The sequence below is a fragment of the Branchiostoma lanceolatum genome, chromosome 11 (genome assembly GCF_035083965.1).
Source record: "Branchiostoma lanceolatum isolate klBraLanc5 chromosome 11, klBraLanc5.hap2, whole genome shotgun sequence".
Taxonomy (NCBI): Eukaryota; Metazoa; Chordata; class Leptocardii; order Amphioxiformes; family Branchiostomatidae; genus Branchiostoma; species Branchiostoma lanceolatum.
The window spans coordinates 4,802,521-4,829,906 of record NC_089732.1 but is presented as its reverse complement, the minus strand read 5'-3'; the positions used below and the strand labels follow the sequence as shown (position 1 = coordinate 4,829,906).

Genomic DNA, 27,386 nt, shown 5'->3' with positions numbered 1-27,386 from the left:
GAGTATATTTCAAACCAATCATTGCTTTAATATCATGTGCTGCAAGGATGATGATGATGCTAACACAACATAAAGCACAAAAAATCCACAAAACGAATTACAAGGTATGAGAATACAGACAAAAGACTTAATGTTAAATAAAAACGTTCAGACAAATGCACCCCACACAGAAGTATGGTAGCTTTTCTAGTTCATTTAATGATAAAAATGTACAAAGAACAGAATACATTTCTTTTTTGCTATATTTTGAACCATCACGAATGGTGTTTTCCAGTTGCAAACCTCTTTTAACTTGAAAACTTTCATTGACAAATGTACATTGCACAAGAAGCATGGTTGCTTTTCTTGTTCATTCAATGACAATGAAAATGACAATTCAGTGATGAAAAAAGTACAATGAGTAGAATACGTTTCCCTTCTGCAATATTCTAAATTGTCACGAAAAATGTTTTCCAGTTGCAAACGTCTTTAATTTAATTAAACAACTTCCACTACAGACAAATGCACCCTGCACAATCTAAGAAGCATGATAGCTTTTCTTGTTCATTCAGTGATCAAAATGTGCAGTGAAGAGAAATCACATTTCTCCTTTATGACGTTTAGAATTGTTTGATACAAAAGGTGTTTCCAGTTGCAAATGTCTGTAACTTTAAAACTTTCAGTGACAAATGTAACGTTACATTGCACAAGAAGTATGGTACTATTGGTAGCTTCTCTTGTTCATTTAGTGATAAAGATGTGCAATGAACAGAATACATTTTTCTTTTGCTATATTTTAAACCGTCACGAAAGATGCTTTCCAGTTGCAAACGTCTTTCACCTTAAAAACTTTTAGACAAATGCACCTTGCACAATCTATTAACGGTTAATTAGTTAGAGAAGCATGGTAGCTTTCATGTCCATTCGTTGATAAAAATGTGCATATATTTCTCTTTTGCAATATTTCAAACCGTCACAAAAGGTGTTTCCAGTTGCAAACGTCTATGACTTAAAAACTTTCTGAGTGACAAATGCACCTTGCACAAGGAGGATTAGCCTAACTTGATCAGCTGATCCCGTCATGACGTCATCCACGTCACATGATCACGTCCGCCATCTTGTTTCTGTGGGACAGGATCGTCGGACGACACCTTGTCAAAAATCCCCTGGAAAATGGTTTTATAACCTCCATATAACACCATTTCCTCGCCTGAGATCGATAACTTCATAGAAGTCCTTTCTTAACTCTCAAGATGGCGCTGAAGAAAGTGAAAGGGAGCCTGGAGCGCGTTTTCGATAAGAACCTGCACGACTTGGTACGTGGCATACGGAACCACAAAGATGACGAGGTGAGTTAAATTTTTACCTTCTCATCATTTTCTCGTTCTAGCAGGTGAGTTTGTCACAATGCCACCTGTAGGTCAACTTCGTCTGATCTTTATATTCCCATCGGATGTTCAGAAACGTTTGTGCTGATTTTTGTCACGTAGAAAATATTGCAGGTTGATTTGTATGTTTGGTAAGCAGAGAATGTATTGATTTTTAACATGGAGAGGGGAGGGGCGGTTGATCAGAAAACCGGCTTTTTTTCTTTCCTGCAAGTCGAAACTGTGTCGTGGAAAAGGGAAGTTATAATATATGACCCAAAGGTCTCATGGCTACTTGCATATTATGCATCTGTCAAGGGAATGTGACGAAAACGGATAAAATGATATTACAGCTTTTTTAGGTGTGTGTGTGGGGGGGCGTTTTTCAGGTGTTCCTCAATTTCTTCCAACATATTCATCACATGATCTTTTTTGTCAATCTGTTCTGGATTTGTTGTCAACTCTTCTTTGGCCATGTTGGTCCCAAATAAGACCATCTTAACTTAAGAATCCACAATCTGGAGAATTGTCAATATTGCCTAATTATTAATTCAGTTATTTATCTAAGTACTAAGTACTTTGATACTTGTTTGCTAGTCTTTTGTTTGCATGACCATATCACTGCATGATACTTAAGGTAAACACTGCTGACCCTTTTGTTACACAAATTTGGACTTTTCCCTTGCCCTGGATTTTGGGAGTCGATGACCTGTCGTGTCAATCACATGGACGAGCATGTGTTATACTTATACTATAGTCTCACCAAACAATTTGCCTAAAATTAGCACATAGCAAATTTAAACATTTAGCAGAAGCTTAAATGGGGAAATCAAAAGATGTTATATCATACTTAATGTCTGGGTAACTGTATCACTGACCTAGTTACTAGTTGATGGAATGAGTAAATGGTGCTATGCTGGTGTAGTTTGTTTGCCTTGAAAGCCGAGGCAGCTGTACACAATCTGTTCAAACTTAAGACAGTGGAATTTGTCCCAGTCAGAGTGCATGAGCTGCCTTTGCTATCACTCAGACGACTTGTGGGCAAAGCACTCGAACGACTGAGAAATGTTTTAAGGGGGGGTGGGGCATTAGAATAAGTCTGGAGACCATGAAAAGGCATGATTAGTTAAGGCAATTTTTGTGTTGTCAGATTTAAGAATACTATGCAAAACTGGAAGATCAACATAGAGACAGAGTCTAAGGACTAGATTTATGCCTTTGACCTTGATACACACAGTCATATGGAGTGAATATACTGTACTCAGATTTTTTTTCTCCCAGCCCTCTGTTTCTACATTTCGTATCTCACCACTTGCTAAATTTTTTATGTTAAAATCATTTAAAAGAACGAAGAAAGTGAATTGGTGTAGCCCACTGAAGATTCAATTTTCACTTTTCCCATGGTCATAGTTTCACCCAGTGGCACAAATTGCACAATCAGATATAGTCTTGTTTATTACCCAAGCTCGTGACTGTGACAATGTCTGGTTTAGCTCTTCCTCCCCTCCTTATCATCAGGATTCTAAGTTAATTAAGCAGTCTGTGCCAGCAGGAAGCATGTAACATTTCACTGACGCAGTCTGTCACTGGCCATTATCAAAACCATTGATTTAGTATTGGGCTCAGGTGGTACTATTCATTCAGAGCTGTTATTTGATTAGTGAACCACACATTGATTAGGACATGCCACAAAGTCATGACGTTATAGTATGGAATATTAAAATTGACTTTTTTTTATTTCAACTTTTCCCAGGATCTTTTATTGACAACTTAGATATAGGTATACGATGAAGGGTTGCTAGCATTGCAGTGTTTAAATTTAACTCAGGAAACTTTGCTTGAAGTTGTTAACCCGTGTTGGTAGATGTCATTCCAAAGCGACTTAAGTCTTTGTCAAATTGGTAGTTATGATCGTTCTGAAGCAAATTTGAACTGTGATTTGACAAAGACTGAAGTTGGTCAGTCAAAATTTTGGCTTAGTCCAATTTTTGTGTTGTAGATAACAGTTTAACTTAAGGGAACAGATTGATGAGACATTAGTTATTTTAGTTTTACGGAGAAACATGTTGAAGGACTCTTATAGACCTTATTGGTCTCCACCTTCCCCAGCACAGTCATGATATATTTTGCTTAGATGTCTGTATGTATTGTTATTATCTGTGCGAAATAAATAAACAAATGTTGATTTTTTTTCCTTTCAGGCCAAGTTCATTGCCCAGTGCATTGATGAAATCAAGCAGGAGCTGCGGCAGGACAACATTGCAGTCAAGGCCAATGCCGTCGCCAAGCTCACCTACGTAAGTCACAGTTATCTCAGAATACATACCCACCTGCAACTTACAATGTGCAGAAAAAATTTCAAGATTTATAACAAAGTATTGACTACTTGGCAATTTGGCAAGCTACATGTAAAGCTGTAATTTTGTAAAGGAATACAGGCTTGTTATTATGAATCACATGGAAAACAGACTGAAGTAAAAAAATATTTTAAGCCCTGCAATATGTATACATCATGTGTGCATGCACTTGGCAAAGGTATCAGATGTCTTATGTTGTGCATCACAAAATATTGGTCACATTGAATTTTGAAAAATACTGAGCATTTAGAGAATTGAGGACTGTTTTTGTTTCAGTTGTTTGATATACAATAAAGTTTCACTTTCAGTGTTTCACATTATGACTATATCCTGTAAGACAATAGTCTCTTACTTTGGTGAGAAAGTTTTAACAGTTTGTCTGGCACACATGATTTCATAATGCGACTATTCCAGCTTCAAATGCTGGGCTACGACATCAGCTGGGCAGCCTTCAATGTCATCGAAGTCATGAGCTCCAACAAGTTCACCTTCAAGGTACCGTGTGTTCCAGTTGCTATGTTCTTCTGCTTTACATTTGGACTACGGTAAAATGTTTTTGATTTAGCAAAGCCAAATCTTAGCAGTTTTGAGTGGTGAGCATTTTGGCTAGAGCTTCATTTTAAGTATAATTGCTGCAAGGTTCTATTCAGATGGTAAGGAAGGTAGCTGAGGAGTTACTGAAATGTTTGTCAGGTAAATTTTCTCTTCATGATTTGATTTAGTAAAGCCAAATCTTAGCAGTTTTGAGTGTTAAGCATAATGGTCAGAGCTTCATTTTGAGATTTAAGTACAATTGCTGCAAGGTTCTATTCAGATGGTAAGGAAAGTAGCTGAGGAGTTATTAAAATGTTGGTCAGATAGATTTTCTCTCCATGATATGATTTAGTAAAGCCAAATCTTAGCAGTTTTGAGTGTTAAGCATTATGGTCAGAGCTTCATTTTGAGATTAAAGTACAATTGATGCAAAGTTCTATTCAGATTGGAGGAAGGTAGCGGAGGGGTTACTGAAATATTGGTCAGGTAGATTTTCTCTTTATCGTCTCACAAGAAAATATTCCTGTATTCCAGAGAATTGGTTACCTTGCTGCCTCCCAGTCCTTCCACGAGGAGACAGAGGTCCTCATGTTGACCACCAACATGATCAGGAAGGACCTGAGCAGTCAGAACCAGTACGACGCAGCCATCGCGCTCAACGGACTGTCCTGCTTCATGACCCCTGACCTGGCACGCGACCTGGCCAACGATGTCATGACTTTGGTACATTAATTTTGAGCAACCTTTGACCTTTAGATCTTCCTGAAACATCATTGCAATGGTCGACAACTTGAATTTCAGTTTTCTTAGATAATATCTTGTCTTGTGCAACCTAACTTGCCGTTTCTGCTATGGTATGGGCCCAGTAGTCAGTACTTTCTGGTTTAAAGATAAAAGACTTATTCAGGAAATTTTTCAAATGGTATATCAATAAGTCACAAAAATATATTTTTTGAAGTAGTGCTAGTCTAGTATGTCTGTGACTTGCACCAGAGGCCAAAAAATATATCATTATAGCCTTGATAACACAAATTATTTGCCTGAATGTATAATGTATTTCAGCCAATGTGTGTTCAAAGCGTCCGCTCTTTAATGTAGCTAAGTAGTAAGACTTAGTGGATTAATAGGTGATGATTCTCCTGTATGTTGTTCTAGATGACATCCACAAGGCCATACATTAGGAAGAGGGCAGTCCTCATTATGTACAAGATCTTCCTCAAGGTAAGGCTTGTCCCAGACGTACTGTTAACTTCTCAGTTGATTTCTTTACTTATTGTATTCTTGGATACAATCGTAATCTCTTCCATATCAAAAGTTATGAATTGTTGTGTTGTGTAGTTCCCAGAAGCCTTGAGGCCAGCCTTCCCAAGACTGAAGGAGAAACTTGAAGACCCAGATCCTGGTGAGTCAACTTTCTTCAAGAAGGGCTCTGCATGAGTTCTGCTCATTTTGTCTTTCAAAAAATCAAACTGGTTTCTTCTTAAAAAATGGTGAGATCTTTCTTTAAATTTTTGATGTCACTGTCAGTGATATCAATGATACAAAATTGTTCACCTGAAAGTTAGTTTTAGAGTAACTGTATTTATAAAGCCGGTTTAATCAACCTTCGATGTAACATGCCAGCTAAGCAGGCATATGGATAGGATGAAAATTTGCTGTTCACACTCTGAATACAGATTTTTTTAAATATCTTTTGATTAACGAATAAACAAGTAGACAACAGCAACAACAATCAATCAATCAACCGCAGGCATCAGGGCAGATGCATGGCGGCTGCAGACATCTCCCTCCAGGATGTTCTGTTTTCGGCCAGAGCCCTCCAGTCGGCTCTGCTGACTCCCAAAGTGTCCAGCACATTGAACACCTGGTCCTCCCATCTGCTCCTGGGACAGCCTCTAGGGCGCCTCCAAGCAACAACAAGAACAACAAAAATGACAATGACATGGTGTGTTGTGTTCTCAGGTGTTCAGTCGGCTGCAGTCAATGTGATCTGTGAACTGGCCAGGAAGAACCCGAAGAACTACCTGTCTCTGGCTCCTGTCTTCTTCAAACTCATGACCTCCTCCACCAACAACTGGGTCCTCATCAAAATCATCAAACTGGTCAGTACCTAGATAACAAAGTTCTTCATTCATACCCAAGGAGTTATAACTGTTAGAAGAGAGGCCAGGTCTGTACGCTTTGAATGCTGGCATGCAAATGACTTAATTCGAATGCGAGAACGGGATTGGCTGCTATAGAATAGGTGTTCCAAACAGTGCCCTACTTTTAGTCAACAAATGTTTTATTGCTGCAATATTTTCTTTGCCAGTTTGGAGCGTTGACACCGCTGGAGCCGCGACTGGGGAAGAAGCTCATCGAGCCCCTCACCAACCTGATCCACAGGTCTGTACATCAGTTTTATTTTGGACGGACAACCTTAAAGCTTACTTTATGGGTTAGATAGGAAAGAGAAGTGTGGAACCTTAAGAGATTGGAAAAGTAACATGTTTTGCAGCAGACATTTTTTTTAATTCTCAGAGTTTTTGAATGTTTGAAATGTGATTCAGAAGACACTTTACTAAGAAAAAATATTCAGCGTGGAGAAAGCAAAGAAAAGGGGAGAATCGGTTATCCAAGACTGCTGTATGTAGGTTTTTGATATGATATGAAATATATATGATATGAATAATATGAACAAGTGGTGTGTGTTGTTAACATAGCGATGTGTACCTGGGATCTAACATGGTATTGTGACCCCAGCTTTTAGAATCCCTTGCATGCGCTGTAAGCTTGTGCCTTCTCTGCCTTTTGCCTCTTATTTTTAGGGTGTATCTGTGCATTTGTGTAGTACGGGCCATTTCTTTTCAAGGTTCACGCCTGGTCATTATGAACTGCTTCCTTGTAGCTTGCTAACTACTCTGTCACTAGTCTGTGTTGAGGTGACAGTCACCCCCACTCTGTAAAGTGTTATGATCCATGGCTAGAACTTTTTGTAAAAGAAGAAGGGATCAACGAGGGTGTCTACAGATTTGACAGAGGAGGAAAGAAATGACTGTCTCTTGTCACATGATAATCAACATCACGTCATGTGACAAGAGAACTCCAAGAAGAGATCTAACTTTACCGGGTTGAAGAAGAGACAGAGTTTGTCTCGAAAGCTTCCCAGAGTATCAAACTCTTTTGTTGTGTGTAGTGTTTAAATATTTGTCGAAAGAAATGATGTTGCTGAAATTTGCTGCCGGAAAATGCAGGAAGGTTGCACAATGCACATATGTAATGAATCAAGAGTACCTTTTTCTTCAGTTCTCTCTTTCCCTGGGCTCACACCTCTGTCTCTATACATTTTACATGTACGTAGCATCAGGAGTGACGAGTGAGTGTGACACCTTCTCTTCAAAAATTCTCTGGCTGCTGTCTTGACTCGTCCTGCATGTTGTCTTTGGCGTAGAATCAGAAGCCCCCCACCCCCCACCCAAACCTTAGGCCACCAAGCCAGAATGTGTTGTAGTTGTGTCTCAGTGTCATGATTGGGTTTTGTACCCCTAGGAAAAAATTTGATGAAGAAATGGGGAAAAAAATGAAAAAGAAATGAAAAAAATTAGAAAGAAATGAAAAAAGATGATAAATGCCTGTTGGGAGATTTTTCTGAATCGCGAAAAGATGACAAAATTGCAACTTGCTTATACAGTTGCTTTGGAATGATCTATATTTGTTGTGAAAAGGTCTGATCCTAGCCGTGCAAATCCTACCCACAAGGCACTGATAGAAGCCTCCTTGATGTGGCCTGTACCTTAAATGTTTAATCCTTGAAAAGTGCAAATTACATGGTTACACAAGGAAAGAAAAAAAGAAACTTGTTAAAGAAGATGAATTAATGAAATTGAGACTTATGAAGATTTTGGGGTCTATGGCTGATAACATGTCATGTACATCACTGAAAACATCTGAAATATTGTAAAAGTATCAAATTTGGTCAGAAAAGCTGCTTTTCGCTGGCCATTCTGGACCACCTGCCAACTGAGCCTCAGTTTGGCATTAAGCCAGCAGCTTAATTGGAAACGTACCTTCTTCAAATTTCACGTATTTTGAACGAAAAGTGTTTTGTCAGTCCAGTGTGCTAAATATTCCAGGCTCATTCAAGTTGTGATGGTAGTTACTGATGTTGTATGAAACTGTTTTTCTTCCCTTTCTCTCCAGTACCTCGGCCATGTCTCTACTATACGAGTGCATCAACACCGTCATAGCAGGTACATGTATATCGTGGCGTTCGTCTGCCTTTGTGATGATTTTGAAGAATTTTTCTTGTCTTTGTCGTGATTTCTGTGGATTTGATCGATATTTTTCAATTTGAAAAAATCGTTCACCACTTGTGTGCAAAGAGAAGGATTTTTCTTGTTTCTGTGTAAAAAAAGAATCCCCAAATTGTGCTTTTTCAAATGTTTTACTGTGTTAGATACACCTAAGCCCCTTTTTTAAAGTCCCACATTTTTTTGAGTCAAATACAAATTTCACATTACAAATACATGTACCCCTAGGCTTTTGTGCAAAGAGTTTAGATGGAAAAGTGGCAAAAGTATTTCTACCAGCTAAATGATCTTTTGCAACTGCTTGAATTGTACTTTTTCCCTGGTGTTTAGATATTTTAACGCTGTTTTAGAAGCAAAAGTGGGTGTAAAGGGATGGCTTCCATTTGCACACTTAAGTGGTGATGGATTTTTTTTTCAACAAAACTTTTTTTTACCAAAAATGATCCTTGAAATCTCTCCACTTCCTCACAAGCAGTAACGATCTTTTCATTTTCTCTTAACTTACAGTCTTAATCTCGTTATCTTCAGGCATGCCAAACCACAACGCCTCTATTCAGGTACACAGCGTTCCCTCACACCACGCCTTCCCTACCGTTGTACGGTTGTCAGATATGCGTGTGACTGTACTGTAGTACCTACCACCCGCCCCGTTGTGCATGGTTACCGAAGAAAGAACTGGTTTTGTTTACTTCATTTGTTCTCTCACTCTGCACACATTTCAGTAAAAGCATGCTTGTTTTCTGAAGGCCATACAAGTTTAGTAACAGTATTGGAAAGTTGAGAATTTTATCTATAACTTTTACTGTTGGAAAGTTGATAATTTTATCAGGTTGGTGAATCATATTAGGAAAATGTGGTTCTTACATCACAACCTTGAGAGGATTTACTGGACTGTAGCAATGAGTAGTAGAGTGCATTCATGCCCTGTTGAAGGTAGCTAAGGAGTTACTGAAACGTGGGCCAGTTAAATCTTTTCATGGTTGCGTTGTAAGAACCGTATATTCCTGTCAGTCACTGACGAAAGACAGTGGATGCTGTCTGAAACGTCTGACTGTTTCAAAACTTTATCCAGTTGCTTGAGTAATTATTTTTGGCGTATCTTACTACCTGGATGTCCAACTTTCATCAACGTATATTCCTGTGTTTGAGAAATGTGTCATCATCAGAAAGCATGGTGAAGGGAGTAGAGAAATTTGTTTTGCTCCAGTTATGAGAAAAGTTACATGCAGGTTTGAGTCAAGCGTTTGACTGTTGGAAAGGATTTAAAAACTGTAGATTTGTAGATGTTTATGAAAAGTTGTACCAGCAGACTGCTGGCAAATTTTCTCTGTTAAAAATGAAAAGCAATACCAGAAGGGATCAGTCAAACAAGTGACTAGATTTGTATGGCCTTGTATATATTATTTACAATTCTTTGCTTGGTTTGAGTTCATTTAGTCATGTTAGTTTTGTCTTGAAGTGATTTTTATCTTAAGCCTGGTTTTGCATGTGACATAAGTGTATTCCATAAAAATTTGGGTGTATGGTTTGGTGGTGATTGATATTCAGTTGTGCACTTTTGTGTCTATTTTGTTGCTTTAGTTTAGTGAATTACGATTATACTGTATTTTATTCAACAATAAGTAAAAGCATGCTATCTTCTTGGAAGTTCTTACAAAAAATTGATTCCCATGTCCCAACATGCATCTGTTTATCTCCAAAGGATATAGATGTCATCAAATATATTAAATCTCTCTATATATATATGTCAGGGTAGAAATTGCGATCTGGCAGGCTAGAGATCACAATCAGAGCCTCTGTCAAAAGATGGTAGGAATGTATTAGGGTGGTCTCCCATTTTATAGATCCTAAATTTCAACTCAATCTATTGATCTAAGTGACATGAATCGAAGTTGAAAAGTTCTGTCTTTTTATTTAAGGGAATAACTTCAAATTTTTAATACAGACTCTGATCAGAATTCCCTATTATGCCAGAAGAGTTGATCTGTTGACAGAAACTCAGATCTGGATCTCTTCTGGCAGAATCATTGATCTTGATTCTGATTCGTCGACTCTGCCAGGCTGCAGATTCTACCCTGACATATACAAATTATGTATGTGTGTGTATGCATATACATGTATGTATGTGTGTGATAGACAAAGAAAATAAACCCTTGTGTGTTCACATGTCGTTATCCCATTTTCCAGCTGTGTGTTCAGAAGCTGCGCATCCTGATTGAAGACTCTGATCAGAACTGTAAGTATGGTGGAGATACTGGTAAAACAATGGCATCGCTGCATCGCAACTAAAAAATACTGCAAGCCAAATTCACGCTTCTTTATCAAACAAATCATTCCTATTCTATCTAATGGCTTTTTTTTTACAAAAAGATGACACGTTGACAATCAGCATCAAGTTTTGAAAAACTAATTAGTCTTGCTATATGCTTTGTAGTTGGCAGATGACATTTTATTTATATTTTTTTCTATCTCTGTTAATGTTGCAGAATGATTTTTAAATATAAGCAGACAAGTTGCTTAAAAGAATGGCAAATAAGCACAAGGCAGAATTAGCATTAGCAGACAAGGCTGTACTATCAATACCATTTATAAAAAAAACATATATTAAGTACATGTATTATTTAGAAGAAGGAAGTGTTTTTGGCTTGCTTTGTTATTTAGTTGCCTCGTGCAAAAACTAACCACGGGATAGGTTGGAGTAGAAAAGAAAAAGACAAAAATCTATTAAAAAAATGTAGTTGCGTAGCACTAATCGATATAAACAAGCAATGTGGTCGAGCGAAATGTTGCAACCATGTGGTGCACGGTGCTGGGTACAGGGCAGTGCTGTGCACCCCGTCATGACGCCCGCCCTGGTCTATCGTGCATTAGACGAGGGGACCTTCCAGGAGAGCCATGCTAGCGATGGGCAGGCCCAACAGTCCCTGGTTTCTGATGGGTCCCCATCCTCACAGCAAAGCGCCTCCAGTGCGTACACAGTCCTTACCATACCGCTGGCTAGAGGCCGTAACTACCTCATGATGTAGAGCTACGTGTATGTAGCAGGGTGTGGAGGAGGATATGGGAACGGGTTTACTGATGAAAACTCTGATGAAAAAATATTGAATTTGTATATAACCAGATTATGCACAGTATACGATTGCAATTGACGAATTGGCTCAAGGTTGAAGGCCCCCTTTCCACCAAACCGCGGTCGCTGAGCAACTGTTGGGGGACCAAAACTGAATTTGTGTGACCCTGGATTTTATGACTGGAATATGATGCATGATGACTGATTGTAAAAGAATGGTTTGCAAGACCACAAAACACACAATATTGAAAAGATGTCATTCTTTATCGATGAAATTCATTGAGGGACCTGTCAAATGTTGGGCTGCTCAGCGTTAGTGGCCTCTGGTGGAAAGGTGGTGTAACAACCTCATCAAGTAACGCTAGAGTATGTAGCAAGGTGTGGGAAGGGCTTGTCTTGAAACTCTGATGAAAAATCATCGAATTTGTATATGACTAGATCAAGCTCTGTGTCTTTGAAAGTACAGTCAAACTTGTACAGGCTACAGTATATGCCATATGCGCAATATGTTCTGGAAATATACTTACATCTTGTTCTGTGTTTTTATATGACACGATCAAGCTCAGTGTGTCAAAATCATTTAAAGAGAGCACAGTCAATCTTTTACAGGCTATATACCGTATGCGCATTACGTTCTGAGTGAATACATGCTTATATCTTGACTGTGTGACTGTATGAAGTGTGTGTTGTTCCCTTGTTGCGTCCTGTCCTATAGTGAAGTACCTGGGGCTGCTGGCCATGTCTAAGATCCTGAAGACCCACCCCAAGTCCGTGCAGGCCCACAAGGACCTGATCCTGCAGTGTCTGGATGATAAGGATGAGTCCATACGTCTCAGGGCACTGGACCTGCTCTATGGCATGGTAGGCTGGGCTTTATCAATATAGATACTTATCAAAGCATAGCAATGGTCTAAAGGGTAGAGTGTTTGCCTTGCAAACGGTAGGTCATATGAGTTCGATCCCCGGCTGAGTCATACCAAAGACTTTAAAAATGGTACATACTGCTTCCTTGCCGATTGTGTCTAATGCATTTTCCCGCTGGCTCTCATAAGGTAACAGGCATGCATATAGCATAATATTGAAGACTGGAAATGACATAACCTATTCTGGGACCATTGATCTAAATTCCTGTCTGTTTTCCCAATGTACCAAGCATCTGGAATTCAGCCATTCCATTACATTCAAATAAGCATAGACACACAAGCAAGCAAACAAACACATAGACAGACAGAGACACCAAAAACAAAAACCATACATGGCATGGAGGTAACAACTGAGTTGTTTCTCCCCCAGGTGTCCAAGAAGAATCTGATGGAGATTGTGCGTAAGCTGATGGTCCACATGGACAAGGCGGAGGGCTCCATGTACCGCGACGAGCTGCTGTCCAAGATCGTACAGATTTGCAGTCAGAACAACTACCAGTACATCACCAACTTTGAATGGTGGGTATTGTAATTGTATTATTTTGAAAAACTGCCAGATGGTGCATGATTATCTAAAGTACAAATGCCAATATTGTTGCAAACCAGTGGTTTATATATATGGGAGAAAAGGAATTTATAGCGCCCTCCTTTCCTGTCAATCTTTTGTTACAGATAAAGTTGTGATGTGATTGAATTTGAAAGGCAGGAAAATTATTTGTTATTGTGGGTTCATCTGCCCCAGGAAGGTGCAAGACCAATGGGAGGATCTGTGTAATAAAATGATTTTGTACGGCCTTGTTAGTGAAACGTTACTTATTTTTTATCAAATCCTTATTTTGACCTGTTCTGTCTTGCCAGGTATGTGAGTGTACTGGTGGAACTGACCAGGGTGGAGGGGACTCGTCACGGCAGCGTCATCGCTTCGCAGATGTTGGATGTCGCCATCAGAGTCAAGGCTATCCGGGCATTTGCTGTGGAACAAATGGTAAGTGTGAAGTGTCTCAAGATGTCTGTTCTTGAAGATGTCTTTTCCCTGCTGCATAACCAGTGTCTAGCTGCAGCAACAGAAACCTGTAAAATAGTGTGGTAAGTTGGTATGACAGGAAGGATGCTTACCAGTACACCAGTATCTACAAATGCATGTGATGTTGATGATTTTATAGCATGATATAGGATTTAATGTCTGATGTGTGAGTGTTTCTTGGAATATTAAAAGCTGATGGAATATTCAAAGATGTTAAAAAATCCAGTGGATTTTAAAGCTGTTCAGAGACAAGAACATGAAAAAGTTGTGTTTAAAAAAAAAGTAATAGGTCCACATTGTTGTTGCTGTCAACATGATACACATCTACCAATGCTCTGCAGGCCCAACTGTTGGAGAACTCCCACACTGTGGCCAGCTCTGCCCAGAGGAACGGCATCTGTGAGGTCCTGTACGCTGCTGCCTGGATTGCAGGAGAGTTCTCTGAGCACCTCCGAGACCCCAGGGGGACCCTGGATGACATGCTGCGCCAAAAAGTGACCTCGCTCCCCGGCCACATCCAGGCAGTCTTCGTCCAGAACATCATGAAGCTTTACGCCGCCATCCTGGTGAAGTACGAAGAAGATGAAGACAACGACGGGATCCGGGAGGTCAGCGACCTCCTGGTGGAGAAGCTGCCGATGTTCGTGCAGAGCGGAGACCTAGAGGTGCAGGAGCGGGCGTGCTGCATCCTTCAGCTCATGAAGTACGTCAAGAAGCTACAGGACAAGGACGTGTCGTGCGCAGACGAGGTTTGCTTGTTTGTTTGTTTGAACCTTTGTTATCTCCATGAAAAATTAGATATAGTTTCGAGTGTGTCAATGTGTCTGTCTGTCTGTTTGTGTTTCCGGATTATTGTAGTCAGCATAACTCAAGGTCTCCTGGATGGATTATGATGATATTTGGTATGTGGGTAGGTGCTGGGAAGACAAAAGTCAAGGTCTTTTTTGGGCCCCCTGGTGTGTGACCTTGGTACTGCAGCAGAACTTTTGTTGTGTCTTTTGACCTGGATGTGCTATGGTCTTTAAATTTCTGCCCCCAACAATATTTCTGTAGGTGGCGGCGCTGTTCGCCGGAGAGCTGAACCCGGTGGCGCCCAAAGCCCAGAGGAAGGTGGCCGTGCCAGAAGGCCTGGACCTGGACAAGTGGATAAACGATCCGCCATCTGACAGTTCTGACGACGAAGGTCCGGCTAATTCCCTGTTCATTCCCGACGACAGCAGGTAAGAATTGAAAAGGTTTTTATCCAGTAACTGAGATTCTTATTGTCTGCCTAAGTGCTCAGGCCAGAATTTAGCCCCTTACTTCCCTCTGTTAGATTCCTCCATGTTGCATGGTCCAGTGCCCTGGACTCTGCAACCTTTAAACTAAGTTCTGTGTCTTTCACAATATGGTCTTTCCATCGCTTGTGGAATCTTCCCTGGGGTCTAGGATTGGGAAACTCCTGATTTTGTGCCCTGTAAACCAATGTTTATTTCTTAACCTTCTCCCTGCTACCTAGCTCTGTAACCAATAGAACATGGGTGCCAAACGGCTACTTCAGTGTGCTAAAGGTTAAGGTATAGAAAAGATGAATCCTACTGAATCTTGTTATGTTATAGTAATGACTGTTGTTCCTCTTGTAGGATGATGAATGAAAGTATGACCAGGCCAGTAGTGGAGGAACTGTCTGATGATGAGCTGGAGAGGGTGAGTTCGCCGAGTTGTTGTCATCTTTCTTATGAAATAGATTAAAGTCTCCCTGTGGTGTAGTGGTCCACGCTTCTGTCTCTCACCACATCTGGTTCAAATTACTTGGACCAGAAGGACTGGGGTTCAAGCCCCAGGTAGGACACCTCTGGACAAGAGGCGCATTGAGTCATACCAAAGACTTTATAAAAATGGTACATACTTCTGAAACAGTATGGAAGTTATACACACTTCACTGCCAGTGGACTAGCCCCCTGCTACAGTGATTGCACCACAGTGTGGCCCAGGGCTATGAAACGGAGATGGGCACCGCCCTATACATCAAAAATGGTGTGGGAGGATTTTAACTAACTAAGATTAAAGTCTAACGGTATCAAACCAGGTTACAACCCTTTAAAGTTTAAGAGTAATTCATTGTCTTTTTGTAGATTTTATCTGATAGCGTTGGGAAGAAAAACATTTGGGAACAAACATATTGTAATGATAGCCTTTGTGGTTATTGCAGTGCAATCATAAAGAATAGGATGCTTGAGCATTTACAAGAAATACACTTTATGAACTTGAAAATGTGAGCAAGTTGTGCATGCAAATATCTAGCAAATCACATGAACTGTAGCATTTCCAGAATGAAGATATTGGTTATTCTTTCATGTAGCTTACAGTGAATGTGACTGTTTTTGTTTGTTTGTACAGAGAAGGGAGGCACGTAGAGCAGAAACTCAGAACAATCCGCATTATCTCAAGCTAGGAGCATCAGCTAAGGTAAGCAAAACTTCAATATCTCTTTTTCTCTTTCTTCCTCATGCACTGTTTTTACTGGGTTTAATAAAGGTTTGAAAAAGTCTTGCACTAAAGCTTATCAGATAGAGTGGTAAATCAAAGTAATTTGAATAAGGTACCTATCAGTTGTTCACTATTCTTGGAATCTTAGTCCAACTTCAAAGGCAAGATAGTTAGATAAAGGGATCCGGTATGTTTGCTGGCGTGTGTAGAGCATTTAGCACTAAGGGCTGGTTATTTGCCTGTAAATGGATGGTGTTCAGCACCAGGGACAGGCATGTTTGCCTGTATACATGTCCTGCACCAGGGACAAATGTGTTTACTTCTGTGTGTTTGGATGGTGTTCAGCACCAAGGACAGGTCTGTTTGCCTTTGTGTTCATGGTGTGAATTATTACTATCAGGGACAGATGTGTTTACTGTACATGGATCTGAAACTGTCAAAGGAATTGTTATGGTCTCATCCTGAAGTTTCTGTCCACCACAGGGCTCCAAGTACCAGGAGGTGGTGAATGTGGAAGACATTCCTGTGGCGAATATCGACCTTAGTGTTCCTCTCTATGTGCCAGGTGAGTGTCGAAGCCTTTTGTTTCAGTCAAACCTGTACAAGTGACCACCTCTACATAAGGACCACCTGGCCATTGACATACAGTCAGACCTGTACAAGTGACCACCTCTACATAAGGACCACCTGGCCATTGTGACCACTTTTTGGTGGTCCCTTAGACTATTTCCCATTGATACAAGCATTAAAAATCACGTCTATAGTGACCACCTGTCCACATAGAAAAGATTTTGTCACCTGAGTGGTCTTCTTGGTCAGTTTTGGCTCTATTTTGCAACTGTAGAAAACTGTCTAAGACTAAACTGATGTTTGTACGTTTTTTTTTTAATACTCGCTTGCCTAGAATTGTTATGATTTGTAGGATAAAACCCTTTTCTGTAAAACTTGATTTGATGTGTAACAAACAATTCATTTTGTCTTTCTTGCGTCTTCAAATAGACCTTTTCAGAGTTAGACTGCAATCTTAGTGCTCACGTCAAAGCTATTAGAGCAACTGAAGCCATTAGGTTTACATGTACATACCCAAGACTTTGAATGCTTGCTAAATCTATGCTATCATCTTCCGCTTTATCACTTTCTTTCCCATCTCCCAATTCTATTTCCAGTGACAGAAAATTCACCCCAAAGTAAGTATCTGCTACACATACATACTACCTTCTTTTCCTGGCATCCTCTTGTTTGAACAAGGATGACATGCTTCCCCAATAGTAAGCATGGACCATTTGTAGACTGATAAAGGTTGAACTTCCTAGCGTGTAGTCTAGCCTAGAAAAGGTCTATTGTACATGATCTTGGTGCTACATGTTCTTACCACTTTTTTTTTTTTTTTTTTTTTTTCTGGTCGGCACAAGAGATTTCAATTTCTTGGTTCTTGGATTTTAAGAATATTGTCTTGAACTGAAATATCAACGGGAAGCTTGTGTGTTATGCCAAAGGGCGGTTATGCCGGCTATACTGATACATACAGATATCATAAAATTATAGTCAAATGCAAGTTTTCCCCACAGCCCTCTGTTTTCATCTTCACCTCTTATTAAATTTCTACATCAAAATGTCCAAGAACCAATATATTAAATCAGTATGGCCTGACACTTCTGTACATGTTGCTGATCATGTCTTCTCTCCTCTGATAGGCACGAAGAGATTGTCAGACAAGTACTTGGAGGCAGAACGCCAGGCGAGGAAGAGGGACAAGAAGAGGCGCCACGGGAAGAAGAGCAAGCGGCGCCACAAGTCGGAGTCTGAGGAGGACGTCCCAGTGGTGCACAAGGTGGACATTATGGGCGGAGAGATGCCAGAGGTGAGGGGAGAGCTAAAGGTTCTGGGTTTGAATCCTGCGCAGGTCCCAATGTTGGTCCATTAGGAAAAGCACTTTGCACCAATTTAACGAAAAAATGAGTAATACTGTCTAACTTGATATCCTTTTGGATGGATGTAAAGCCAGAGATCCCATATTTGAGGAGGGCAACACCTCGAGTATGTCACACTTATTTATAAGAATAGAGGTCCTTCCTTAAGATACAATGTGTCTCTACTTATGCTACTTGACAATTCTGGGAAGCAGATCTATTCTACAAGTAACATGGAATGTGACAATATGATTAAGCATTAATAGGCTGAATTTCTGACAGTTAGGCAGTTAATGCATTTAATGTCCTGTTTGATGTTGCCCCATTTTAAGGGTGCAACAGAGTCTGGAGATGAAGGTAACCTGGAGTTGGACGACAACGACCCTCACAAGCTGCTGGACATCGACCTGGACAGGTAAACAACAGTTTTGTATAGAATTATCATTGTTTCTGGTTCATAAGTTATGTGTTTCTGTTTTCTAGTTTTGAACATGTTTGTATTTTTGGCACATGGCAAGAAAGTAGACCCATCTCTGATAGTGGCAAAAAGTTGCCAAGAATTCCAAGGTAAAGGTAAAGGTAAAGATGAAGGTAGTCCCATAGCCTTTTTGAAGCTGTATAGGGGCAGTGGGTTGCTATCCATGGTATATTCAAGGCAGAGCCCAACCCTCTCCTTCCACCACCTTTTACCTCCACGACCGAAGTTAGGTACCCATTTTTACACCTGGGTGGAGTGATGAAAGTCATGTAAAGTGCCTTTCCCAAGGGCACTATATTGGTGACAGGACAGGATTCGAACCAAGGACCTCTGGGTTTGGGCCCAAACACCCTGTCATTACACCACACAACCCGTGCACTAAAATTCTATAGAATAGAGTGAAATATTCCTGGGCCCATTCCTTTCCCCCAGACCACTGGACGCTGACGAGAAGCTGCCAGTCAGAACACATAGGATTGTGTCACCGTCCGCTGAGGACAGGCCTGTAGAAGAGAAGAAAAAACACCACCGGAAAGACAAGGAGAAGGAGAAGAAGAGAAAGGAAAAGGAAAAGAAGGTAAACACATGCACTTATAATGGTTGAGTTACTCTGTCAGGAAGTACATGTACAAGACTTTTTGTCATAGAACAGTTGAGAAACCACGATACTCTGGTCATGCCTTGTATCTCTACTTCGTTAATGATTTCCATCTCACCAATTTGTTCTTGTCGTTTTCGAATTTGAAAAATTTATCAGAGGGCTGCCCTGACTCTGTAACCAACAGGGACTTCGGTGCCAAACCGTTTAATCAGTGTGCTCAAGGTTGAAAATTAACTGTGTTACATATTTTTTCCAGAAAAGTAAAAAGGAGAAGAAGCGGAATAAGTCTGGAGATGACTCTGCCCACCCCAGCCTGTTGATAGCTACAGAGTTGATGTCCCCCGGCCATGAGGCCATCCCCTCACCAGGGGAGGAGGAAGAAGTCGCCCCACCTTCAGCACCTGTCAAGAAAGACACAACGCCTAAGAAGGAAGAACCTAAGGTATGGCTAAGACCTCTCTGTAGCAATCTTGGTACCTATTTTGAGATTTAGAGACAAATCAATTTCAGCAACTGCATAAGATTTGGAGATTATTTCCAGACGTTTCAAGTGACAGGCCTGTCTTCACTCTTCTTCAGTGTCTTCATAATGAACTGGTAGAGTCAATAAATACTACCAGTACAAGAAATGTAACTGGAAAAATGGTTGAACATGATAAAGTCACTAAGTCTTTTGAGAATGTCCTTGCAAATTAGATACATTTCTCCAAAAATTGTTGCAAATGACATTTTTTTAGTTAGATGAATAAGATTTCTCTGTCTTGGTACAACATACTAAATCTATGTTGCACTGAAGACAATTCATTTGACCTCCTAACCTGTGTTTTCTTGCTCTGTTGCAGGATGACTTGGACTTCTGGCTTTCTGGCCAAGATGCACCGGTAAGCATTGAATTGCTCTATATATTATCTTTGTTCCATACTCTTATACATCAATCATACTACCTTACTGCTTTTAAGAATAAGTGATTCAGTCCAAGAGAAATAACTTAGATTAAATGGTTTGATTTTTAACCTTCAGGTGGCAGTGGAGGTGACAGCACCTGAGCCTGGGGCTGCTGCAGATGTGGATTCAGATGCTGAGGTAAGTAACCATAAGTAACCATCTGAACTGTACCCCCATTAAATGGGGGAAACAGCATTTCAGAGGGTTAAAAAATGTCTAAGGGAGCATGACCCGGACCTCTGTCAAACTGAAGTGAATGGAAAAATATCTATAGCTGGAGTCCTGATCATATGCATGAGTAATTTGATCATTTTTTGATTTTTTATAAAAGCACTTTTCAGAAGCCTAATGCTGCAACTAATACAACTATTCACATAATACAAGAAATCAAAAGAATGAAACCAATAAAGAGATATGTCATATCATAATTTACCTCATAACTAAAATGCGGTATTAAACTTCTTCTTTTCACATCCCTCAATAGGACACCAGCAGGCATAAGAAGAAGAAAGAAAAGAAGGCCAAGAAAGAGAAGAAGGAAAAGAAAGAGAAAAAGGAGAAGAAAAAGAAATCAAAGGTGGCAAATGATGAAGATGTGGACAGTGGTAGAAGGGACGGTTTTGAAGAACTCAATAGTGATGGACCTCCACTTCCTGTAAGTACAAAAGTTTGTTGTACCATAAAGCTTGTATACACAAGCTAAGCTGTGTCGATTGTGCAATCATGTAATAAAATTGTTAGAAAGGAAATTGTAAAAATCATGATATGTTAACTGTATGGTTATATCATAAAGCTGTGTTGATTGTGCAATCATGTAATAAAATTGTGAAAAAAGAAAAATCGCCCATGTACAGTTTACTAACTAGGGTGGCACACAGGCTACAAAGGTGCTAAATCACAAAAACCTGTCAAATACGAAGGTGTGAAAAAAAAATTGTTTCTCCCTCTAGCCCATGTCCAGTTACAGACTCCTCGCTGAGGACTCGAGCACTAAGATGACATACGAGACGAGAGTTATTAACTGTTAAGTTGTATCATAAATAATGATAGCCTTTATACACAAGCTAAGCTGTGTTGATTGTGCAATGATGTAATAGAATTGTGAAAAAAAAGATTATAAAGAAAGATTGTTCCTCCCCCAGCCCATGTCGAGTTACAGACTCCTCGCTGAGGACTCGAACATAAAGATGACGTATGAGACGAGAGTTCAGTCACAGCAGGGTCAGCAGCTCATCGTGTCTGTCATCTTCACCAGTCTGGCTGAACAGCACCTCAAGTCACTGGAGTTCAATGTCATGGACTCTCTCAACACCAAGATGGACAGACTGGTACGTAGACTCTCTGGATGCATTCTCCTCGCCTGCGGCCTATACAATGTACTTTTGGGAGGCTGCTAATAAGGGGGTTCACTTTACCGGTTTAGCTTTGAAAGACATACAGGTAGTGGCTATGAGCACCTAGTATAATATAAAATATACATAATACAACGAAACATGACATGACAATTATAACTACACTGTATATCCATTTAACATTAAGGTCAGATTGTTGTACTCTCGGGATCTTTTCACATCAAGCAAAAGGGTCAGTGAAGATGACATCACAGCAACAAAGTCTGTCTGCCCTCTTGCGGTCACTATTTGCATTTCAATGAATGGTAGCTCCATCATACACTGGTATGCTTATACGTATTTTCCTACCATGACACAGCCTGGTGCCACAACACATGATGGAGTTCCTGTACCATTCCAACTGCCACCTAGTGAGTATCCTGTGAATTACATGAACCTTCAAATAGAACTAGCTCTAACTTTCCAATTTGGTTGCTTTGACTTCAGATGGTAAATGTGTTGTATTGTTTGTCACTCAGATTCCTTCAATGAAGGCCAGTTTGCGTTCCAAGTCCAAAGTATTAACGTCGCCCAAAAGCTTCGGGGAACGTTGACGTATACTATCAAGGTAAGAGCTTGCATTTTGGACTACTTGTTATCAAGATAGATACAGAAGTATTGCATATTGTCAGTTGATACTTTTTTTGAATTTAAGAACTAAAAGATTACATGTGGCTTTATGAAACACTAGTAACTGTAACAGTGTTAACACAGTTTTCTGGTACCACCTTTTAAAAATCTTAACCTTCTCCCTGCTGCCTAACTCTGTAACCAATAGAGAATGGTGTGCCAAACAGCTACTTCAGTGTGCTAAAGGTTAAGTTTGTTGTTCATCAGCATCTAGAACTGTGAACTATTTGAATCAACTTTGGGAACAGATGCAGTGCAGATTAGATGAAAACCAGAAATTTTCCTTGCACTATGCTACATATGCATTAATGGTATGTTGAGCTTTCTTAGGAATGTCCTTTCTTCTTACCCGATGTTTGTTCGTTTGTGTTGTTGACAGACGGAGGAAAGTTCCACCAGTGAGAAGCTGGATTTTAAGCTCTACCTGCCGTGCACAGCATTCCTCATTGCCACGCCCTGCTCAAGGTTTGCCTCATGTTTGTCGTAGGATATAGCCAACACAGGATCACGAGCTTGATTTCTGGTATTCCTAGCTAGACGGTTTGTCTCTTTTGAGAAGCTGTGTTGTTTGCCTAGTGGTTAGGTGGACCCAGAATCAAGAGGTTACAGGTTTGATTACTGGCTGCACTGGCCCGGATGTTGTGTCCTAGGGACTTACATGTACATGTACCCTAACTTTCCTAACTCCACCCAACTGTAAATGGTAGTTTTGGACATTGACTGTGGAGGTAAAATACCAATACCATGCCCAAGACACAGTGGATTATGTCAGCTATACACTTCCTGTCCTCCCCAGTGTTTTTCTCTTAAATTGTTATTTGAAGCCCCTAACAGAGTGATTTTTTAATATCAAATCTTATCCTCCTGATTTCCCTACAGCGATGCCTTTGCCCGACTGCTGCAAGGAGGAGAACTCAGCTCCAAATACTCAATCAAACTGTCCAGCGGAGGAGCGCCCTTCTCACATGTCCTGGCTAAGGTCTGCTTCTACGGACACTTTGCAAGTAAGTTCTCAACAACTTCACTCTGTAGTCTTGTTTATGCTACTTATGTTATGTATTTTTTTTTTTTAATTTACTTCAAATTTACCAGAAAACAAGGCTCATAAGAGCCACTCACATGTTTTGGGTTACTGTACTGCATTCTGATGACAGATGTTTGTTCACCTTTGACTTGAAAAGTTGTACCCAATATGAATACATTGGGTATGTTTCAATATCATCTGAAAATCACTTTATACTTTGGATACAGACTGCTGTGGTTCTTTATATCTGTATACTGAATATACTCCTCATTCTTAGCTTGTATTTATGTTATCTGAAGGTTGTACAAATACACATGTAGTTGCATTCTCTGATTTGTCTTTCAAGGAACCATCTTACTGACTGCCTGTCTGTGTGTCTGTCTTTCTGAACGATGTAAAATGGGTGAAGTCTGCCATCTCTGAGTGCCATGTTTTGGTTTGTGCTTTCCCTGCAGTTGTAGAACAGATTGACCAGAGTGCTTCCCTGTACAGCTGCTCTACACAGGGCCATCACATCTGTCTGCTCGTCAAGGCTAACGTAAGTCATCCTTTCTAATGATGAAAATGATAATAGTAACTGTTATGAATGGGTTATTTGAACAAGAAGAAATTAGGATTGAGAATGTGAGATAAAGTAGCTCTTGATCAAAAACTTCTAGATCTGAGACTATCCAGTGATGGGTAAAAAGGTCTATTTTGTTCAAGCTAAATTTGTCCTTATGATATCTTTTCTGATGATTTATGTCACTTTTCTTACATAGATATCCTTTCTTTTTTTAGTCTCCCAATTCTGTATATGTAGAGATAATGTAGTACAGTATGACATCACGTTTTTGTTCCTGTATCAAATTTGCACATCCGATACTTCCTGCACAAATGTCTTGTGGTGTTAATCGTGACAACTTTGTTACCATACTGTCTAACATGCATTTTTTTACTCTGTTTGTTCCAGGGAGGGGGTGATGTCTCCATCGACGGGAAATGTGCAGACGGCTCACTACTGTCAAATGTCATGGAGGAGATAAAAGTCACTGCCTCATAATAGACATACATCTTTCACAGCTCCATGGTATCCATAGCAATGTCAACAAAAATTAAGGATAAAATACACACAGAATTACAGAAAATGATACAGCATTACAGTCAAACCTGCCCAAGAAGACAACTCAGGAGACCAGTAGAATCTGGTCTGAAGTATTTGGACAGGTGGTCACTGAAGACAGTATTAGGATTCTTAATGAATTGTGTCAATGGGGGAAATCATCTAAAGGGCCACCAAAAGCGGTCACATTTGCCAGGTGGTCCTTAACCGTTAGCACACTGAAGTAGCCATTTGGCACCCCATTTTCTATTGGTTACAGAGGTAGGCAGCAGGGAGAAGGTTATGTAGAGATGGTCACTTGTACAGGTTTGACTGTACTGACAATTCAGTTCAGTTCAGTCCTGCTAACAATTAGTGCATGGAAATATTCCTCAATTGTTGTACCTTCATCCTGTCTCATCATCATTCTATGATTGTTTATCAAATTGTGAAATGATGTCTGAATAGTTTCATCAGGCTGGTAAATCATAGGACATTATAAGATCTTTTACCACAGCCAGGACAGGAATATTTGGTTGTGGTAGAAGAACTTTGATGATGTCCTCTGAAACGGTATGTTAGACATATAAACCTTCTCAGTTCAGTTTGTTCTATCCCATTTTAGTTGTCACCTTTAATGTCACCCCGAATAGGCCCTCACACCACTCTGTCGTTCATGACGGCTTCTAGTTCACCAATTTTCAGTCCAATGCCCCCTTGATCAGTTTTCTCAAGGTTGGAGAAGGACACGGCCTCACCTACATCTGTCGTCTTGCTAAGTAAGACCTTTCCTCATGTCCTGACACCACTATCCATTGCCAGTTCACAGTGATGAATTTGCTACTTCCATTCATTCAAAAGTTGCCAAGCCTAGTCATACTTTGTACTGAAGGGCACATGTTGCAAGAAGTAGGTATTGAAGGTTTCATGTCGCTGCTGATGGCAGCCAAGTCTTTTTACACTTACAGTAATTTCTTTAAAAAATTAGTATCAAACTTTAGGAAAGCTGAACTTTTAGAATGTCAGCCTTTTTTTGGTATTCAAAGGATGCCATTCTTCAAGGGCTCCGTTTTAGAATGCATAGAATGGCTTTCCAGACCCCATGCAGCTATTCAACTTCCTTGAACGCAAATCTGTGGGTTATGTTCTTGATTTCAAAACTAAGAGTTGATTTCAAAACTAAGAGTCTGTCTCAAATTCTTAATGAAGAAGTAAACTGTTCTCCAACTCTAAAATTTGATTTACTGAAATTTTTGACTGGCTCACTCTGTCTTCTTCACCTGCCTGTCCAATCGCTGTGGACACGTGGCTATTATTCTGAACGTGTAACGTCAGCAATGGGTCAAACGTTGTCGGAAGTCAAATTCTCTTTGTTTTCATTTCATTCGTGATTGTGTCCTGGTAACAACAACATACACAGTTTGGGAAGAATTTCTTTTGAACTTTTGTTTCTGATGAAAAGAAAGTTTGTTTGCGCCCCAACGTGAATGTAACTTAAGGTGTAGTGAGTGGAAAAAAGACTTGACTAAAGGTTATGTATTCTACATACAAGTGCCAAGTACTGGGCTGCTAAATAAAGTCTAGATAGATGACACAAAGGAATGCAAACTACTAGATTTGTATGATTGTGGAGAGAAAATTCTTCTTGGAGACAGTGTAGCATCTTACCTAGCTTTTACACCTGCAAATTTCATGAGTACAAATTATAAAATAAATGCACATGTTACTAGCAATGATATGCTTCCACTGCAGCCGACAATGTGCACTAGATTGTATATAATGTAAATGTAATTCAATCAGGAGGAGAGAAACTAAGAGAATAATAAATATTCAAGAGGCTACACGTGTGACTTAAGTGTTTTATTTCACAAGAAAAACAAGACCAGGGTGATTTCAATACTTAAAAGGACATTTATTGCACACCAACAATTCCACAAAGGAGCATTGACAATTTCACTGATCTGTACATGAAACATATATTTACAACTGTCAATAGATTATAGTTGTACAGATTTTTTATAGAAGTGCTGTGGTATTGTGTATCTTCAAGGAAAACAGGAAGATGATGGGGTTTCTAGGTAAAGTATCTTAACCAGTGTTTTCATACAAGGCCACTCGATGGTACAAATAATCCATCAACCTCAAATCTAGCACAAGTGTGATGATGAATGATGACAAAGTCCTCTATTTCTGTGTCATACACAAGACTTAAGACTTCTTAAAGGATGTCCCTGTAGCCCAACAGGTAGCAGCCTCACAGTTGAGCTCCTGGTTCCAAATAGTTGGTAACTTGGAGACCAATCCTGGGCAGGACATCTCATTTAGGGCTGCACCAGTCTTTTGGAAGGGATGTAAAATGCATGTCTCATGTTCGAGGAGGTGCATCGAGCACGTTAAAGGGGAAGTGCTAGCAACCCTTCACTGTAAAAATATCCCCTGCTACTGAAACAGCAAGGAAACTTCCTGCCCTGTGTGCCACTAGATGAACAACAACAAAACCACTGCCTTATTTGTAGTGCCCTAACTTTGTTGTAAGACAGCAATGTCTATGTGTGTGCAGAAAGTTATACAAATACAGAGATTTATACATTATACATTGCAATATACAAAATGTAAAGTACAAACTTTAAGATCACATCATAATGCAAGGACATTTTAGATATAATGCAGACAGTTATACAATCAAATACGGTCTGCCTTTCTATAGATTTAAACATTACAATATACAATATACAAACTTTAAGATTACATCATAATGCAGTGATGAATAACATCTTTTCTTGATGTTGGAAACATCAGCCCCATAGAAAGTAGTTCTCATGTCGCTAGATTGAACAATATTTTACAGACTGGTCACCACCATCCAAAAGTTTAGTATCAATAATACAGTATATGTATTGTAGACATTATTTTACGTATACGTATGTATACAACGTATATTACAGTTTAGTATACCTTACGATGTATGAATCAATCATTAAGAAACATTCCTAGCAAGTCTGCTCCCGGTTAGCCTTTATAGCAGTCTCTATGGCCCTTTTGGGGGGCTTATGTTACACTTTTTTGCTGGTTATTTCTTGTTGTACTGGGTCGTTTGTGCAGTCGGCTATGGATGCTAGTCCCTGGTGCTGAATACCATACATGCATATACAAACATACCTGTCCTTGGTGCTGAACACAATTCAAACATAAAAAACATTCCTGTCCTTGGTGGTGAACAATTAAAACATATAAAAACATACCTGTCCGTGGTTCTAAACAAAATCCACACACAGGTAAACATTCCTATCCTTGGTGCTGAACACCATCCACGC

General features: G+C 39.8%; 1 protein-coding gene across 7 annotated transcripts; it reads left to right on the top strand.

Annotated features, from left to right (window-relative positions):
* Positions 1 to 1,080: 1,080 nt before the first annotated feature.
* On the top strand, positions 1,081 to 25,913 carry LOC136444199 (AP-3 complex subunit delta-1-like). Of its 7 annotated transcripts, none has more exons than XM_066441688.1 (35): positions 1,081 to 1,328; positions 3,548 to 3,643; positions 4,118 to 4,198; positions 4,772 to 4,960; positions 5,393 to 5,458; positions 5,576 to 5,639; positions 6,200 to 6,339; positions 6,549 to 6,622; positions 8,417 to 8,466; positions 9,055 to 9,083; positions 10,714 to 10,762; positions 11,398 to 11,493; positions 12,312 to 12,457; positions 12,890 to 13,038; positions 13,378 to 13,504; positions 13,885 to 14,292; positions 14,597 to 14,763; positions 15,166 to 15,229; positions 15,923 to 15,991; positions 16,496 to 16,577; positions 17,179 to 17,199; positions 17,707 to 17,873; positions 18,255 to 18,337; positions 18,833 to 18,977; positions 19,258 to 19,443; positions 19,844 to 19,882; positions 20,022 to 20,084; positions 20,431 to 20,601; positions 21,089 to 21,274; positions 21,657 to 21,708; positions 21,817 to 21,905; positions 22,347 to 22,432; positions 22,847 to 22,971; positions 23,447 to 23,529; positions 23,944 to 25,913. In XM_066441688.1, the coding sequence occupies exons 1-35, from the start codon at positions 1,233 to 1,235 to the stop codon at positions 24,031 to 24,033; spliced, it is 3,828 nt and encodes a 1,275-aa protein (XP_066297785.1). In that variant the 5' UTR covers positions 1,081 to 1,232; the 3' UTR covers positions 24,034 to 25,913. The 7 variants fall into 7 exon arrangements, with proteins under 7 accessions (XP_066297785.1, XP_066297784.1, XP_066297788.1 ...); XM_066441687.1 differs by having other exon boundaries at positions 9,034 to 9,083; XM_066441691.1 differs by lacking the exon at positions 11,398 to 11,493.
* The last annotated feature ends 1,473 nt before the right edge of the window (positions 25,914 to 27,386 follow it).

Excerpts from the sequence above, each read along its gene's own strand:
- LOC136444199 (XM_066441687.1), top strand. The coding sequence starts at position 1,233 with ATGGCGCTGAAGAAAGTGAAAGGGAGCCTGGAGCGCGTTTTCGATAAG. Across the intron at positions 14,764-15,165 it reads TTCATTCCCGACGACAGCAG|GATGATGAATGAAAGTATGA; the intron begins GTAAGAATTGAA and ends TTCCTCTTGTAG. Across the intron at positions 23,530-23,943 it reads GTCTGCTCGTCAAGGCTAAC|GGAGGGGGTGATGTCTCCAT; the intron begins GTAAGTCATCCT and ends TGTTTGTTCCAG.